The sequence below is a fragment of the Colobus angolensis genome, unplaced genomic scaffold (genome assembly GCF_000951035.1).
Source record: "Colobus angolensis palliatus isolate OR3802 unplaced genomic scaffold, Cang.pa_1.0 Scaffold95, whole genome shotgun sequence".
NCBI classification, from domain to species: domain Eukaryota; kingdom Metazoa; phylum Chordata; class Mammalia; order Primates; family Cercopithecidae; genus Colobus; species Colobus angolensis.
In genome coordinates, this window is record NW_012123487.1 from 1183290 (window position 1) to 1201725 (window position 18436).

Below are 18436 nucleotides of genomic sequence, written 5' to 3' on the forward strand. Positions count from 1 at the left end.
CAGCCCCCGCGACAGGGGCGACTCGCGGCTGCGCTTGAACTTAGCCTCGAACACGGCCTCCGACTCCAGGTTTTCGATGCTGCTGCTGAGACTGCTGCCTGGCCTGGGGGGCACCGTGGGAACTCGGGCTTTCTCGGCTAGCACCGGGGGAGTCCCGGCTGAGGGCACGCGCTTCTCAAGGGCTCCCGGAGGTGGGGAGGCCACCCTGGCAAAGACAGCTGCGTGGGGCTTGAGCTGTGAAGGCGACGCGGCAGGGCCCTGCGGAGGGCCCTGGGCGTGGCCTGACAGCTGGAGGGACTGAATGATCTGGGCATAGGGCGTGAGGGGCAGCGCTAGGGTTTGCAGGGCCTCAGGGCGTTGTGCAGGCTTGGAGGCTCGCACTGGTTCTGGCCTGGGCTCTGGGGCCTTGTCTTGGGCAGGCTGGGGTGCGGGCGGCTGCGGAGCATCACTAGGTGTGGTGGCAGAAGGTTCTGCAGACTTAGGGGCACTGGGTTTAGGGACGCTGGGCCGTGCAGGGCTGGTTGGCTGGGCCTCACTGAGGGCAGACAGGGAAGGAGACTCCTGTAGCCTACGGGCCCCAAGCCTGGCCACGGGGATCTCGAGGGGCGCCCCCGCTCGGCGGTGCCGGCCCCGGGGCTCTGCCTCACCCTGGGAGAAGCTGCTGCTCTTTTGCAGGCCCCTGTTCTCGAGTGGGGGCTGGTGGTGGGGCGCTGCCTCGCTGGAGGCAGCTCGTGCCATCCGGGGATCCCGGGCACGGCCCCCCAGGCTCTCCAGCAGGGGACCCCTGAGGCCACTGACCTTGCCATCCTCGGGGCCTCCCCGCAGCAGCCGCTGGCGCAGGGCCTGCAGCCTCTGGGCATACTCGCCCTCACCCAGGCCTCCCCGGGCCAGGCGGGTGGCTCCCGGGCTGGGGCTCCGGCGCTGCGGCAGTTCCACAGACGCCGCCTTCTGCAGGCCCCGGCCCGGCTCCCGCGGCCCGGCCCGGGGCAGGGCGCTCTCAGCCGAGCTGCCCCTACGGAGTTCTCCCCGCCTGGGGCTAGCCCCAGCTGCAGGCTCCTGGCCTAGGGAGGGGAGGGCCTTCGGGCTGGGGGCCTCCTGGTCCTGAGAGGGAGCCCTTCCCTGCTCCTGCCAGTCCATGGGGGTGGCAGCCCCAGTCTCTGGGGTCCCCAGGGCCTCATCCTCAGTGGGAATATCGGTGAGGGACACCCGGGAGCCTGAGAACTCGGGCTGCAGTGGGCGGGGCACTGAGGGCAGCTCTTCCAGCTCTTCCTCTTCAGAATCCGAGGAGGATGACAGCCCCCCACTGGGGGGTGGCCTTCTGGGCATGGTCACCCACACACGCTCTGGGGGGGCCCGCAGCAGCTCTGGGATGGGGCGCAACACCAGGTGGCATTTGTAGCTGATCTGGGAGCGCTGGAGACAGGGTACTAGAGTCAGACCTGAGGGACCCCTGGGGCAGGATTGTCCCCCCCCCAGCCCCACCTCAGCCCTGGGGAAGAGGCCTGAGCATGCAGAGGGACAGGGAACAGGCAGGAAGCTGGGCATGGAGCCAGTGCAAGCGAGAAGACAGGAGCAGGAGATGAAGACCCACGGGAGGGGGAAGGCGGTGCTAGAGAGAAGGAGAAGGTGGAAAGCATAGAGGCTGGCCTGCCACACTCACCTGCCACCTCCTCCGGGAGAGGAATAGCTTCAGGTGATCCGTGCTCATCTCTGCGCCCTTTGCCTGAGTCTGCAAACCCAGGAAAGAGGGCTTGAGGGAAAGCTGTCAACCTAGACCCTCCAGGTTTGGCAACAGAGAGACAAAGTCCGCGGGGCGGGGTGGCAGGAGAGACTGGATCAAGCAGCACTGAGTCTGGGCTCCTGGGGGTCCCCTTCCCCTTGGGTCTGTCAGGACAATGCCTACAGCCAGGGTGTCCTTAGGGACAAATCCCCTAAAGCCCCCAAGGGAGAGGCAGGAAACTGGTGGCTCCCAGAGGTAGGCTTCTGAGCTTCCACCAGGGCTCATGGCCCTGTCCTGGTAAACCAGCTGCCCTGGGAGGCCTGTGCTCTTAGGCCCCTTACCTAATCCCTGGCTCCCCAGCTCCTCTCTGTCTCCATGTAGGGCCAACACCCCAGACATCTGGAGCCTTGGTGGTCCAGACCAAGATGGATGCTTCCCTCGGCTACCCACCCAGGCTCTCTCTTCCGGAGCTCATTTCCGGTCTGAGAAAGGAGGCTCTTAATTCAACTCCTGACACCAGAATGACCTCAGCCTTCAAGTGACCTGGCACAACCCTCCGTGAACAGTTTATTCAGGCGCTCTTTCCAGACTCATTTGCTGAACCCCTACTCCCAAATCCCCAAGACCCCATCAATGCCTGGCACTGTGCCCTGAGGCACTGGGGTTTGAAGATGAATGAGTGAGAACCGAGCACCTGCCCACATGAAGCTCATAACCGAGGGGCTGAGCCTGCCTGGTCACCCCCAACGCTACTGTGTGGGACCAGTGCAGGACAGAGATGGAAAGGCAGAAGTCAGGAAGACCAGGGTCTAGTCTCAAGCATGGGGGAGAACTCCACTGAGGATGCCCAGGATGGAGAGGTCCAGACGTATGCCCTGCAGTCCAGGATACCCCCAAGTCCATCCCTGATTTGAGCCTGTTTCCTTGTCAACAAAATGGGACTAATAATGTCTTCCTTTGCAAAGCTATTGTGAGGTTAATGTATTGTGAGGTTAATAGGTCATATGTATATTCAATGCCTAACGTGGTTACTGCACATAGCAGGTACTCAATAAATAGAACTGTTAGTATCATTCTCTCTCCCTCCACCTTTTGTACCACCACTTTGCAGACCAGACTCACTTTGAACCAAGGATGTTCTAGGGTCTCCTCTGCGGTAGGTCTCCTGTGAATGAATGAGGATTAAGAAGGGATTTATCATTCAGTCATCCAGTCAGTCAATAACTGTTTGAGCAAACAGGGCTCCTAAGGACTTGGGGGCTTGCATGTCGAGCGGCAGGAGTTTGGGAGGAGCAGGCAGGTGGTATGAGGGTGACCCTGCAGGTGGGGGCTCCCAGGGCCTTGTACTCACAGCTGGTCCTGCACCAGCACTTTGATGAGGAAGCCCCGGGCCTCCCTGCTCAGGCTCAGGAATGTGGTCTCCTCAAAGGCCACGTTGTAGTTTCGGATGTTCATCAATGTTGTCCGGTCATTTTCCCCAACAAACGGGGAGATTCCTGTCAGACTGCACAGGTGAAGAGGGCTGTCGTGAGGGGCAGGTGGGGACAAAAGGGAATGCCAGTGGAGGCACAGGGCTGGGGACAGGTGGAGGCTCTGGGGTTGTCAGGATGACAGAGGCTGGGCAAATCTGGGTAAGAGGTGAGGCTGCAGACTCTCTTCTGCCCTGTCCCCTCCCCAGCCCCGTGATGGGCAGAGAGGTGGTGCTGCCTTGGGGCCTAGTGGCCTGTGCTTTAGAGGACCTGTTCCATCCAACCTCCAGTGTGGCCTCTCCGTGAGTGAAGGGTCTGTGCCAAGGGGATGTGCCCACCCTGAGCTCCACTCCCTTCGAGTCCAAGGTTTAGACACTCAGAGCCAAGGAGTTCCCTGCCTCCATGGCCCTGAGCCTGCGCTGGGCTCTCTCCATCCAGGGCGCCCACCTCTTACAGAGGGATGTGGGGACAGGCAGAGTGTGGGCATGCAGACCAGGGTGTCCACCTTCGTGGACATGAGGCTTCTTGCAGTACAAGAAGGAGTGGGGGGTGTGGAAGAGAAGGGAGTGGGCTGTAGCCCTGCAAAGGTCAGGGGTGGACCTGCCAGGAGACTGCTGGGACACTGCAGAGGGGTCCTTACCAGAGGAAGGCAACGACGCCCACAGGCCTGTGAGGAAAGGAGAGTGATGGGTAAGAGGACTGCACCGCTCTGACTGGAAGGGAGCAGTCCTTTGCTACTGCTGACCTGAGTGAGCTGTTACCTCCCTGGGAACACTGCCATGGACAATGGGCACAGGAGTGGCTTCTTCAGGGAGGACCCTGAACCCACAGGTCCAGATATGCCTGGAGAAGTCCAGGGTCATGGCAGGGCTGGCCCAGGAAGCCCAGGGAAGTCTGGGGACCAATGGGACCATGCCTGCCTCACTGGAGGAGGCATGCTGGCTGCTGAGGGCAAGGCCCAGCTTCCAGAGGAGACGAGGAGTCAAGGACTAACAGGGCTGAAGCCTTGAGAGAATGGGGCAGCCCTGACTCATGACGGGCAAGGAGTAACATGGGCAGGAAACCCTGCAAGCAATGCCACCAGCCCACTGTCAGAAGGAATCCAGGCTCGGTAAATCTCCCTGCCAGTCAGCGCATCCCCAGCACAGCCCCAAGGGAAGCTGCCCTGGCCCGCCTAGCCCAGCATGCCAGCCTTACCAGATGTCAGTGACTCCAGACACGGGGCTCTGATTGACAATCTCGGGTGCTACAAACTCAGGTGTGCCATACTGGCAGTACTGGGGCTCTCCTGGAGTCAGCTCCTGGGCATTCCCAAAGTCACAGATCCGCACCTGCTCTTCACCCGCGGCACCATCCCACACCAGCAGGTTCTCAGGCTGGAAGACACAAGGCGAGGTGTGGGGGCCAAATGAACAAGGAAGGACAGTCCACCTCCTGGCTCCCACAGGGCCTGTCTGCTCTCCAGTCCCCACCTCACCTTGACATCGAGGTGCAGCACGTGGCTCTGGTGCAGGTAGTGTATTCCCTCTAGCACCTGCCTCATATAGGCCCGGATCTGTGGAAACAGGGGGCCCAGAGTCTGTGGGGGTAGGGTGGTATGTGTCTGATCACCTCCAGGGCGGCAAGCGGTCAGGCTGTGCCTGTAGAATAGCCTTCAGATGGCTCGTGGAAGGGGCGGAAACACAGGTTTGGGCTACCATGTGCACCGGAGGGTACAGCACAATTATAGGGAGGAGCCATCGCATAATAGTAAGTAGAAGTGTGCAGTGCACAATATGTACAGCCTGACATGGCAGGACTGCAGTGAGATCAATAAAATCTAGGTGGGGCTCCTTCCAGGAGAAATGTTTGGGGGATGCTTATGTGATGGAGTGGGAAACAACAGTTAGGAACTAGGGTGGGTTTGCTGAGATTTAGAGACAACAGCGCAAGTCCCAAATAGACGGGGGTCTGGTATCATTGGATGGGGACTCTGCTGCCTGCCTAACAGTGCTCTCTGCCTCCACCCCTGGCTTCCTGTGGGCACAGATGGCACGCTCAGGACCCATTTTGTTGATTCACAAAGCTCAGGTGGGTGAAGGCCGGTGCCCAACCTGGCCCCTACCACCCACTGCCCTCACCTCAGACTCACACACGGTGGGTTTTCTGGCCATTCGCTCCAGCAGCTCCTCTGTGCAGCTACGTCCCAGATCAAGGAGAACAGTGCCCATTGCCAACTTCTCAACCCACCCCAGAGCTCAGGGCAGGTCCCAGCTCAGCATGAGGTTCTCCATTCCCTTACAGAAGACCTGATACTAGTCAGAGACTCTCTCTCCCCTCCTCCACATGTACCGCCTCCCCACCTCCTGTCTTCTGAGGGCACAGGTGGGACATCCCTGCTTGAACTCCCACTTTCTATGGGATCTCAGACAAGTCACTTCACCTCTCTGAGCCTAGGTTCCCCCAGGAGTAATACGGGAATGAAATTTCCTCTCCTGCCCACCCTGTAAAGCACTTGTAGGGATCAAATTACAGCAGAATTTTGTTGACTGTGGATGGGACTTCTTGACTCTATTTGAGAATGACCTAGAAGGTCCATGACATGGAATAATTTGTCATTTTGCTGAGGTTTGAATTCAAACAGTGCAGGCAGGAGGCTCATGAGCAGGTTACGGTCACCCGGCTACCGGGGTGATGAGCCGATCACCCAGCATCCTTACCTTAGTGTGCCTTTGCTTAACCACAGCCTTCATGAAAGGGTAAAATCTGTTCCTTATGAAAACAGCCTCCAAATAAAGCCAAGTATTGATCTGAAATAGGGTCACTTCAAATATGCAGATGCATTGTACTGCATTTCATGATGAAAAGCATAGGCCACGTGCTAGCTATGTGACCTTGGGCAAGTTATTTAACCTCTCCATGCCTGTCTCTTCATCTGTAAAATGGGGATAATACAAGTTAATGATAAAATTCCAGGAGATAGGAATATATGAGGATTAAATAGGTTAATATTTGTAAGACTCTTAGAACACTGCCAGGCATACATGAAATGCTATGTAAATTGAAGCTAACAATGGGCTTAAAACTGTTGGTTTTCATAGCAGTCTCCAGATGTATCCCTCCCAATTGTCAATAGGACTACTTTGTAAACTGTAAAACATGTTGCCTATTGGATGTTATAAGGACCAGTCATTTAGGCATGGATCCCCCCAGCCACCAGCCTGTCCCAGGATACAGCTCAGTGACAATGACCAGTCCTCGGCGCCTCTCGAAGGCCTCATGGAAGTAGAGGACACAGTCGTGCTGGAGCCTGGCCAGCAGCCGGGCCTCCCGACGCGCTGATGCCTTTGGCTTGGCCTGGCTGGGGATGAACTTGGCCGCAAACTCCAGGCCGGAGCTACGCTCCACTACACGCCGCAGGTAGGAGAAGGCACCCCTGGTTGACACAGGGAGGGGATCAGGGATCAACCATCACTGTGGCCCTCTCCACCCCTCCCAGCCCTCAGACCCAGCAGCTTCACTCGGCCCCCACTGGCTTCCCTCCTAGCCCCACACCTGCCAATCTCCTGGTGGATGTCATAAAAGTCGCTGAGTCTCCTTCCTCGATGGTCCTCATCCTCCCCGACCCCCTCGACCTCCATAGCTGTCTGAGCTGGGGCAGAGATGTCATGGTGTTAGGTGGGAGGGGAAGAAAGCAAGCAGGCCAGAGACTGGGACAGGTGGACAGAGGAAGGAGACAGAAGAGGTGCAAGAATGTTGGGGGCTCAAGGTGGAGGGCTGGCCTGGGGGTGTGGTGGCTGGGAGTCCAGGGCTGGCTGCTTCCTGGGCAGAGCATGGCGGGGGTGTCACATCAGATTCCAGGAGGTGGACGCTTTACCTTTCTTTGGAACACGTGCCCACCTGAATGCACAGCCAACTCTGCTTTGCAGGAGACCTCGCCCGCCAGGTTCCGGGCGGTGCAGGTGTAGACGCCTCCATCCTGGGCCCCCGTGCTGAGCACCACCAGGGAGCACTCATTCTCCTCATACACGAAGCTCACATGGCTGCTCTCGATCAGCAGCACCTCGTCCTGCAGAGTTGGGTCTCACCTTCAGCCTGGGCCTGGCCTCACCTCTGCCTTGGGGCCAGGAGCCGCTGTTCCAGACCCCGCCCTCATCTACTCTGGGCAGCGCATCTCTTCCCAGGACCCAGAATCAGCTCCTCCCTTATCTTCCACAGAAAGCCCTGCGCCCCGCAGCTAGTCAATCCTCTGCATCCCCTTTCCTCCTCCTAACCACGCCTCCGCCCGGGGTCCGCCCTCCTAAGCCTCCCAGGACCCTCCCACGCCCCCAGGGAGCCCCTCCTCTCCCTCCCAGGATCAGCCAGCAGCACACTCTGACCTTGTACCACATGATGTCCGGCAGTGGTTTTCCCTCAACCACCACGGCAAAGCGAGCAGTTTCCCCAGCCCCCACCTCCACGTCCTCCATGATGGACTCAAACCGAGGGGCCTCTGAAACACATGGGGATGGGAGTGGGAAGAGAGGGGGCAGAGGGTCGGCTTTACCCTGCCTCCTCAGCCCCTCCCTAGAGCCCCCATCAGCGACTGGCTCAGGCAGAACGCTCGATCCCCGCCTCCCAGCAAGCCACCGTCCCCCACCCCCCACCAACTGGGACAACAGAGTTCCCCGCCTGGACCAAGCGCCCCCGCCCCCGTAAATTCAAACGTGATGTTCTCCAAATCTCAGGAAACCTGGCACAAGGTGCAGGCTTGCTTTGTTCGACCTTCAGTATTAATTTGGCAGCTTTGAAATTAGGAGATTTTCACACACAAAAGAAATCTGGATTTCCTGCCTCTCTTGAAAAATCAGGACTGGCCATCCTGTGTCGCTCCCGTCACTGCATGAATCCGCGGTCGAGGAGCGGCTCAATGCTGCCCCCTGTGGGTGGCCGCCCTTCTTCACAGGGCCACCCGCTGGCTTCTGACTACCTGAACTTGGTCCCTGCAGGTGGCTCAGCCTGTGACCCTGAATTAAGCTCATGGATGGCATTGCCTCTATCTTGGAGTTTTTCCTCTGAATCTTTGAAAAATGTTTAGAGGAGCTTCTATTAATAGCACCTGGGAGATGGCAAGATGAACAAACAAGTAACCCCCAAATACCAAACCGTCTAGAAATGGACTCTATCTCCCACATGTGGTTGTGATTTCATTCTCCATACATATCACGTGGTCATATGATTTCCTGGTAAAGCAGCTTCTAATTCTCATGGTGAAATTAAATACATATTGCAATGTGCTTTGCAAAGGAGCCTGTGACTTCCAGGTGTCCTCCACCAGCCCCCACCCACCACCCCAGCATGTTTGAGCATCTCAGCTTGAGAAGTAGGATGAGTCAGGCACTTGGGAAGGCAGGGTGGCCAGGTGTGGACCCCCACCCTTCACAGGCACACAGACAATGGGGGAGGCCATCCTGGGGGTGGGGAAGACACTGCAGTGGGGTTGACACGGAGGAAGGGGGCCACCACTCCACTTGCCCTGTCTGGGTGTGGCGGGGTGGGGTCTAGTGGAATAGGGGTGTCAGTGCAAGCCCCAGCTCCATCTGAGCCCTGGCTGACTGGGCTCAAATGGGGCTCCATCAGTCACTGTTCCAGCTAGGCTGTGCTGCAGGGCTCTGAGGGCCAGGGGCCCCCCAAACTTCAGGGTTCCTCCTATATCTGGGAAGAAAGGTGAGTCCTGAAGATGAACTGTCAAGGAGTAAAGTGGTGACTGAGTGGAGAGTGCTAGGGACAGGACAGGCAAGGAGGGAGACACTTAAAAGAACACCCAGCCACCCCACCATCTTCACAGCAGGACCGGAAGGGTTCTCTGTCTCTTCGTTACACACCCTATTGCCACTTCTCTTCCACTTCACAGATGCCTCCCCTCCCCTCTAGGAATCCTATCCCCCATGGGCTGGGAGGTGGTAGGGGCAGTCTGTGAAGGTCAAAGCACCTGCAAGTTTCAAGTGAGCTTCAATGGTTTTTTGAAAGCACCAGAAAATGTCCATTTACCCATGATAAGATTGCCTGTTCTAAGTAAAATGTCACTTTCTTTGCTTTTGGTTGGAATTGTATTTACTCAGCAGGTAACCCTGCTTAGCCTATGCTGATCAAGAGTTCTGAGTGGCGGTTACATACGTCTAGAGTTAATTAACAAATTAGAAAACCAAACAGTTACTACCTAATGCATTAGATAGCAACTAGTTGAGAGACTACATCTTTAAAGGAGAAATTATAAAAAGAATCCTAAGGCCCGGTGTGGTGGCTCACACCTATAATCTCAGCACTTTGGGAAGCCGAGATGGATGGATTACTTGAGGCCAGGAGTTCGAGGCCGGGAGTTCAAAACCCGCCTGGCCAACATAGCAAAACCCCATCTCTACTAAAAATACAAAATATTTAGCTGGGTGTGGTTGTGCATGCTTGTAGTCCCAGTTACTTGGCAGCCTGAGGCACAAGAATCACTCGAACCTGGGAGGTGGAGGTTGCAGTAAGCCGAGATGGTGTGGGTGACAGAGTGAGACGACTGTCTCAAAAAAAGAAAAAAGAATTCTTGCTGCAAACATTGGGAGGCTCTGTCAAACAGGCTTGTGCCAAAGGGCCGCCAGGATCCTCAGGGCTGGCAGTCTGGTGATAAGATGTGCTCACGGGTTTCTTTAAAAACCATCTTGGTCTTCTCATGTTTGTTATATCTGAGATACTATTTCCTATTATGTTTAACACAGGAGCTAGGAGTCAGGCAGCCACACTTGAACCCAGTCCTGTACTTATTAGGTTCTGTGAACTTGGGCCGGTTACTCTTAGCCTCAGCCTCAGTCTCCTCATCTGTAAAATGGGGATAATAACCAACCCCATCTCACAAGGCTGATGTAAACATTAAATGAGGCAATACACATAAAGTGCTTAGTACTGAGACTGGCACACACTAGGCTCAATCCATCTTTTTTTTTTTTTTTTTTTTTGAGACTGAGTTTTGCTCTTGTTGCCCAGGCTGGAGTGCAATGGCACAATCTCGGCTCACTGCAACCTCTGCTTCCCAGGTTCAAGTGATTCTCCTACCTCAGCCTCCCAAGTAGCTGGGACTACTGGCGCCCACAACCACGCCCAGCTAATTTTTGTATTTTTAGTAGAGACAGGGTTCCACCATGTTGGTGAGGCTGGTCACAAACTCCTGACCTCAGGTAATCCACCCATGTCAGACTCCCAAAGTGCTGAGATTATAGGCGTGAGTCACTGCGCCTGGCCAGTAAATCTTATTAGTATGATTGTTGTCATTATTACTAGTATGGTATTTGTATAGCCATGACATGGACAGGCCTGACTGGAGGACATGGGTTTGGATCTGCAGCAGTGTCAGGCTGGTTGTGTACCCGAGGGTGTGAGGAGAGAGCTTTGGGCCTTGGAGGGAGGCTAGGAAGAAGGACCCGCTGTCACCCACCTGCCAGCTCCAATGTGACTGAGCAGGTCTGCGTGCCGTGACGGTTTCGGGCAGTGCAGGTGACGGCCCCCATGTCCCGGCGGCTCACCCGGCAGATCCGAAGACAGTACTGGTCATCATCTGGCTGGCTCAGCTCGTACACACCTGCCCGTGCCTCTAGGAGGGCCCCTCGGCAGCTAAGGGACACACGACAGGGAGGTCACCCAGATCTTGCCCCAGGGAATTCTGGCCAGGCTGGGCCAGACCTGGGCAGCCACATGTGGGAAAGGGGCCCACCTCCTCCAGACGACCTGGGCCTCCACATGGTTGAATGTGACGGTGACACTGGCAGGCTGTCCCTCCACCACATACACGATGTCCGGTTTGTCCAGCACGGCAGGGGCCTCCTCCAGGGGTGGGCCTGGGAGGAGGACAGCGCAGGCTCTGTGCTGGGCTTGACGCCAGGTCCTCAGCACACACCACTCCTTTAACACCCCTCATCAACACTTGAGCTCCATTTTTATAGATGGGGAAGCCGAAGCTCAGAGAGCTTTAGCGATTTGTCCAGGGAACACAGCCAGGGAGCGGCAAAGCTGGGGTTGTGGGGTTGGACCCCAGCAGGCCCAATCCCAAAGCCTGAGCTTCGGCCACTGTGTCCTGCTGCTTTCAGGAGGGAGAAGGAAGTGTATAGATGGGACAAGGTCCTGCCCAGCCTGGCTGCTCCTGCCAGTTACCACGTCCAGGCCAGCCCTTGAGCCTCCACCACAGGGCCCTGTTCCCCATCCCAGCATCTCCCACTGCCACCCAACAGGAGCACCCAGGCTCACCGTGCTCCAGCAGTTGCACAGGCTCAGAAGGGGGCGAGGGCTTGCTGCTGCTCTTGATAGTGGTGCTGAGGACCCGGAAGATGTGCTGGACCCCCTTACGCAGCCCCGTGGCTGCCCACCCTGGCTCCCGCAGGCCTGTGACCAGTGCTGTCCACTGGTCCGAGCCCAGCACCTGCTGCTGCACTGTGTACGTTAGGGAGTCCGGGTCTGGTGGGAGAGAAGCTACTAGAGGCTGGTGTTACAGGAGCAGCACCCCCTCCCCATCCAGCCGGACTGGGACCCTGGAACTCATCATTAGTCTGCTCTGAGGACATGCCTCAGTCCCTGGTGTTGCTTCCTGCCTGTCCCCCCATCTGCTCTTGCCCAGCAACTTCCCTGGGAGGTTTAGAGCCAACAAGATACCAGTTACAGGCACAGATGGGACTGGAATTGAACTCTAATTCCTTGATACCTGAGGCAGGGAAACTGAGGCAGAGTGGGAGGAGATCCTGGACAAGAGGAGGAGAGGACATTTGCAAGTCCCGACCCAGGCACCCAGTCCCTCTGAGAATGGGAAGGGAATGTGGCAGTGCCCCGTGCCTCCTCTCCTGACCCAGAGCGAGAGCACCATGCACCATGGAGAGAAGACGGGCAAAGCTGTTCCTGCCAGCATTCCATCAGCTCCTGCCCTGCCCATCCGCTTCTGGGGTCTGGCCCCTATGGTGCCCTGCCTGAGCCTGCCCTGTCCACACCCCTTCCCCACCCATAGCCCTGTGCAGCCCTGACCCACCGATGGCCATGTCCAGACTCCTGGGGGGGTTCCATGTGAGTGTGACCATCCTCCCCGTCACAGCCACCACCTGCGGGGCACCATCTGGAGGGCCTGGGACCACATCTGAAAGCCACAGGTCAAATGTCTGCTGGGTCCAAGGGCCCAACAGCCCCACAGGATCACCAAGCCTCAGGGCAGGAGTCTAGGGCCTGGGGTCTCAGCCGCAGGGGCAGGGGCAGGGGCAAGGGCAAAATGGGGGGGTCCCCAGGGGATGGAGGGGAAGGGAGCTGATGTGGAGGTCCCTTTCCCTGAGCCCCCAGGTAGTGCCAGAGGCCAGGCTGTGCATGCAGCTGACCACCAGGGTGCCTGCCTCACCTGTCACATACAGGTGGGCATAGCAGGCAGCTTTGCCCAGCTTGTTGGCGATGACGCTCTTGTAGACACCGGCATGCTGAGGCCCCACGGCAGGGAACACCAAGCGATGGACATCCCTGTCTGGTGGCGGAGGGACAGTGACACTGGGCCTGAGCCTGGAAGATACCTTGAGGGGTAGGCCTATGCCATCCCGGGCCTGGTCGCTCATCCCCATCCACTGTAGGGAGGAGGCGAGTGGGGAAGGATGGGGCAAGGATGGGGCAGGCAGCAGGAAGTGCATCCACAGGAAACTCCGGGTCCCGGCCCGACCTGGCTTCCAAGTCTACATCTGCCCTGACCCCTCTGGTCTGTTCCTCCAGTGTGTCAGGCCAGGCAACTTATCATCTTCTCTTCCTCCTACACTGGGCACCCTCTGGGGTCCCTGTCCCTGTTGACTGGCCCCTCATCTCCCCACCTCTGCAGGGTCACAACCTCTATGTCAAAACTCGAACAAGGCTTTGTTCCCAAGTCCCCTCCCCTAAGCCCTTATTCTCCATCCCCAGGCCACTGCCATTCTGTCTCCAGCACAGCTGCAGGGAAGCCCTCCAGGAGGGCAGCAAAGCCCTCAACCCGAACTCCCTGCCAGCCACGTCTCTGCTGCTCCTCTGCATCTTGACGCTGGCAAACCATCAGGCCCCTGAACGAGCCGCTGAGTTCCATCTCCAGGTCATTGTCCACAACATTCCTCCCTTGTGGAATGCTCTCCTCTTACCTGAGGCTTCCTTGTCCTTCAAGACATAGTTCAAGTGGGTGCAGCCCATGAAGCCCTCCTGCCCCTGGCCCGCTCTCTGCCCCTCATCCTCGGACTCCTCCCAGGACCCCAACCCTCTCGCCTGCACATCGATGGGCACTGGCCCACACTGCTTTTCACGGGTGGGGGCTCTTCCTCTTGCATAAGTCACAGCTCCTGACCTGGCCTGCAAGCTCCTTAGAGACAGGGCTGACTTTATCAGATCTGCTTGTCCCACCAGACCCAGAACCTCACACACAGTAAGTGCCAAATACATTCTATGATATATTACAAGAGTTGCCTGCTCTGTGTCCAGCCTGTGCCAGGTACCTGACATGCTTTCCCCACCTGGAATCCTCGCAACAACTCTACAAAATTATCCCCATTTTACCAATGAGGTCAGAGATATTGACTTGGTCAAGGTCACATGGCTAATAAATGATGGCTTGACCTTGGTTCCATGTGATTCCAAAGCTCTTTCTCTACTCCCTGCTCCCTGGATGATAAGGAGGCTGTCTCTGGCGAGGACACAGAGAGGAGGCCTGCACTGTCCTCCTTTGTGTCAGGGCTGTCCCCAGACACCCCTCCCTTCTCTTTGCAGTTATCTCCGCATAGAACAGTCACCCATTCATTTATCTCTGCTGACACTATTTATAAGAGAAGCGAAGCCAAGGGCTGCCAGTGACCCCAGATACAGGCAGAAGCGGAGACGCCAGCTCAGATCCTGAGACAGACACTCACCCAGGACCTCAGAGCAGACTGGGAGACAGGGAGGCCTGCTGCTGAGAATGACAGTCATGGGAGGCTGAGGGCAGGGGTGGGAGCAGGGGTGGCATCACTGGAGATGGGTGGGCAGGCGGCCAGGGAGAGTGTAGCATGGGTGACAGGGACATCCTGGTTAGGAGCTGGGCACCAGGGTCAGACAGTCCTTTCTTGCCTCTGGGCAGCTTCCTGTATCTCTTTAAGCCTCAGTTTCCCCATCTGTAAATGGGGCTAATAGTAGCCGCCTTATAGGCCTGTGGCAAGGTAAGATGGTCCTTGTCATACCTTTAGCTCTCAGGGCCTGGCACTTAGAAAGCACTTAATGAAGGTGATCTCTGTCATGTTGCAGCCGTAAGAGGAAACCGCCATGGGTCAAAGAGTGGGCACTGTCTTATGGGAGGTGGGCAGACCTTCTCACACAAGACTCAGATTCCTTCAAGGATGGAACTGAGATGCTCCCATGAGAAAATGTCTCAGGCTGAGAGGACACCAACCCAAATACGTTCCTCTGTCTCCCCTGGCCCCTTCTTCTTTATTTGCTATTTGTTAACAACCCTGGGCAGAGCACCCTTTCCATGCCAGACACTGCCCGCACCTGCTTTTTCATTGCAATGTCTCCAGGAAGTACTACCGCTGATGATAATGGCTACTAAAACAGGAACAGTGAGACGTCACACCTCCCGACTGCTTGCCAGGTGTCAGGCCCTGCTCTAGGGCTTATATGTATTAACTGATTTAGTCTCATAACAACCCAATTACAGATGAGAAACTGAGGCACGGAGGGCTTCTGTAACTTGCTCATGGGCCCCATGCAGGTTAGCAGCAGGCTATACTACCTGCCCAGTCAGTGCTAATAGGCACCGAGGGGTGACTCAGCAGATGAGTGCTGTGCTGTGCGGGCTTGCAGGGGAGGCAATGACCTCACAGTCCCTCTGGGTTCCCTTCCCCCAGGTGCCCTGTCCCTGGTCAGGCTACAGAGGGAAGGCCTGGGGAAAGCTGGGGAGAGGGGCAGGGCATTGCAAACCAAGAGGATGCTGCAGGGGACACTCCCGGGGTCCTTCCCAGACACGTACACTGTGTCATGCGCCGGTCGTCACTGCTCTGGATGCGGTGGCCATTGTGGAACCAGCTGATGGTGGGGTAGGGCAGGCCGGTCACCTGGCACTCTAGCATGGCCTCCTTGGCCAGTCCCACCTCCAGGTCCTGCAGTGGCCGCAGGAAGTCGGGAATGGACAGCCGCTCCAGCTCACCCTGCTCTGGCTCCTCGGGAATGGATGGCATCTTCTCCAGCTTCGAGCTGCAAGACCAAACGGCTGCCCAGAGGCCCAGGGCCATGCCTCCCACCCCAGGGCTGGGCTGGCCCTCACAGGCAGCCCCTGCATCATGTGGGGCCCCGGTGGTACCTGGGGCCTGAGGCGGCTGTCCGGGGCTCTTCTACATACAGCTGGGCTGAGCAGTGGGCCTGGCCATGGGTGTTAACAGCACTGACCGCATAGAGCCCCTCGTCCTCGCTGCCCACATGGGCAATGTGCAGTGAGTGCAGACCCCCGTCCTGCCGTAGCCGCAAGTTCTCACTCTCCTCCATGGGGCGGCCTGCAGGAGGGAGGGGTGGGAATGCAGAGCAGGCACAGTGACAGGCCCTGCCCTCTGGGTGTACCCCATCCCCACCTGGGCCCTTGGGGGGCCCTCAACACCTACAGCATAGGGGCCGTACCAAAATGAGTCCAGGTAACAACAGGGGGTGGGGTGCCACTGATCTTGCAGTCGAAGCGGGCAGCTCGGCCCTCCAACACCTCCACATCTTCCAGCAGCCGTGTGAACAGGGGTGCCAATGAGGGCCGCACGGTCAGCCGGGCACTGCAGGTCAGCTCATCTGGGGGTCAGGGGGCAGCTCAAAGATAGGGAAGGCCAAGGAGGCCCAGACATCCCAACCCACCACTCCTGACCTAAGGCTGAAGCTGGAGCCTGGGCAGAGCCCAGCAAAGGCTCTGGGTACCCAGGGGAGGCAGTAGGCACAGATCCAGAGACCAGACCTTCTCGAGAGGGTGGAAGTCAGCAAGGGTGGGCGCAGGCTGCCATGTGGGCTGGGGACTCCATAGGAGCCCAGGGCCTGGCCCCAGCTCTCCCCTCTTCCCCTCACTCTGCCCACCCTGGATGAAGCACAGCCCAGCTCTGACAGGGTCCTAGAAGCCCAGCCCACCCCTCTTCCATCTCCATCTCAGAATTCTCCTCTGTGCTGGGATCATGCCCATGCTCCTAGCCACCTGCCCCAGACCCAGAGCAGATGCCCCTTGGCCCCACTCTACCAAACTCCAAAGAAGCTTCTGGAAGAGATAAGGGTCCCTTATGCTGACTCGATGCACCCTCCTGCTTCGAAAGCCCCTCCAGCTTCTGCTTAGGTCTTCATCATCCACAACGTGGCAAGGCAGGTGCCATCATCTCTGCCCTTCCATGAGGGCAGGCCCAGGTCAGAGATAGCATCACTGGTAACAATGGCTGGCATTTATTAAGCAAGTGTGCCATTTGAAACCCATTTCTGGAATGGTCGGTGCCCTACCCTCTCCTGGAAAGGCCCTTTGACAGGCCCTGTGCTTCATTCTTCACATACACTATCTCATTAATCCTGCCAATCCTTCTACAAAGGAGGCATGATCACCATCCCTGTTCTACAGATGAACAGGCTAAAGCTCAGAGAGACGAAGTGACTTGTTCAAAGTTATGTGGTTGGTGACTTGCAGGGCAGGCGTTGGAACCCACATTCACCTCAGCAGACACATTCCCTCCTAGGAACAGTTAACCGTGTTGCGGCCTTTCCTTTGTGCTACGCACTATTCCAAGTGCTCATTTTACTGAGGCCAGGGCAGTATACTAGCTCCCACCCCCTACACTTCCCCTAGGGGTTGGAGCTCTGTTTCCCGGGCATCTTATTCTGCGCCTCCAGTCCCCTCCCTCCAGCTCTTGGGCACCCACGGCAGCCCTAAGGCCTGAGTGGGGAGTTACCTTTGGCTGTGCTGAGCTTGCAGGTGTAGACGCCACTGTCGTCCTCATGTACAGATGTAAGCAGCAGCTTGCATTTGCGGCCATCAAAATGCATCTTGCATTTGAGCAGTGCAGGCTGCAGCAGGCGGCCACGGCACAGCCAATCCACCTCCACATCAGTGGGCCCCGCCACCAGGCACTCAAACAGCGCCATCTCCCCGGCCCCCACGTCCACGTCCTGCAGGGGGGCCAGCACGGCCAGGGACCGGCTTTCAGGGTGTGCTGAGGGGAAAGCAGCCACGGGGGCCACGCACAGAGCAGAGACACACAGGGTGAGGGAGACACACATACGCACGCACAGAGAGACAGACAGACACAGAGAGAGAGATGCATTTTGTTCTCTGGAGATGGGGAAAGCCCACCCACCTGGCCAGGACAGCAAGGCATGCCCAGACCTGGCTTCAAGATATCAATCCAAGCTAGGCCAGGGAGGGTAACTCATGGAGGCAAGAGGGAACTGAGGGAGGGGAAACCAAGAGGGCCACGTGGTGGCAGAGACAGCGGCGGGGGAAAAAAAAAACACAACACACCACCTGGGTACAAACTGGACTTTATTTGAGTTAAGAAATAGGTGTTTCCAAATCTCTCCACACTCACTACAGTGGCCCCTTGCCCCTGCTCCTGCACCAAACCTGGTTAACTCCCTCATTCCCAGACAGAGCACCCCCAGCCCTGACAGGGAAGGAGGGAGCCCCAAATGGTCCCTAAACCTGCCAGGGCCATAGCTCAGTCAGGCTGTTCATCAGCACAGAGCCTGGGGCCTCTGGCTTTTGGTCTTTTGTGGAATAGAAAGTGTTGTGCCATTTGAAACCCACTAGAATGGTCAGTGTCCTAACCCCTCCTGGTAAGGTCCTTGTCAACAGCCCCTGCTCTTTGGGCCCCTCCACGCCATGCCCTAATCTCTCCCATTCTGTCTCACCCCACCTTAGCTCAGAGGCATCCTTCCCTGACTGTCACAGACACACAGACAGACAAACAGATAGACAGGCCTGTAGCAGCAGTAGCACATGCACTCGCCCGGTGCTCCCCTTCAGGGAGAGACTCGGGGGGATGATACCCCTCACAGCCGCCCCTTCCCAGCACTCAGTCCATCTGTGGGCCTCCTGGCCTGCACAGCCATGTGTCCACTTGGGGAGGGAGGATACACAGGGGCCCATGGGCTATCCCCCTGGGGGCTGCATGGGGTGGGGAGGGGAGGCTGGGACGGGTCCGGGCCGGCGGGCCTGGGTCTGTGGGCAGGAGGCAGTGAAACACAGCGAGGTCCGAGAGGTGCCTGAGACAGGGGCGCGGCTCGGAGGGTAGCGGGGGGA

The 18436-nt window shown here is 57.5% G+C and overlaps 1 protein-coding gene across 1 annotated transcript in view; it reads right to left on the minus strand.

Annotated features, from left to right (window-relative positions):
* The window catches only part of SPEG (SPEG complex locus), a 59045-nt gene that overhangs the window by 9297 nt on the left and 31312 nt on the right, over nt 1-18436 (minus strand). Inside the window, exons 11-31 of the mRNA XM_011932353.1 lie at nt 17088-17348; nt 15802-15960; nt 15491-15680; nt 15161-15384; nt 12557-12676; nt 12200-12304; nt 11431-11637; nt 10901-11024; nt 10625-10800; nt 7548-7660; nt 7069-7237; nt 6724-6820; nt 6404-6604; nt 5310-5367; nt 4667-4744; nt 4387-4565; nt 3830-3856; nt 3072-3224; nt 2843-2885; nt 1661-1729; nt 5-1413 (exon numbers count right to left, since the gene is read on the minus strand). Coding sequence (XP_011787743.1) covers nt 5-1413; nt 1661-1729; nt 2843-2885; nt 3072-3224; nt 3830-3856; nt 4387-4565; nt 4667-4744; nt 5310-5367; nt 6404-6604; nt 6724-6820; nt 7069-7237; nt 7548-7660; nt 10625-10800; nt 10901-11024; nt 11431-11637; nt 12200-12304; nt 12557-12676; nt 15161-15384; nt 15491-15680; nt 15802-15960; nt 17088-17348 — 4162 coding nt within the window. The remainder of the gene's footprint in view (nt 1-4; nt 1414-1660; nt 1730-2842; nt 2886-3071; nt 3225-3829; nt 3857-4386; nt 4566-4666; nt 4745-5309; nt 5368-6403; nt 6605-6723; nt 6821-7068; nt 7238-7547; nt 7661-10624; nt 10801-10900; nt 11025-11430; nt 11638-12199; nt 12305-12556; nt 12677-15160; nt 15385-15490; nt 15681-15801; nt 15961-17087; nt 17349-18436) is intronic.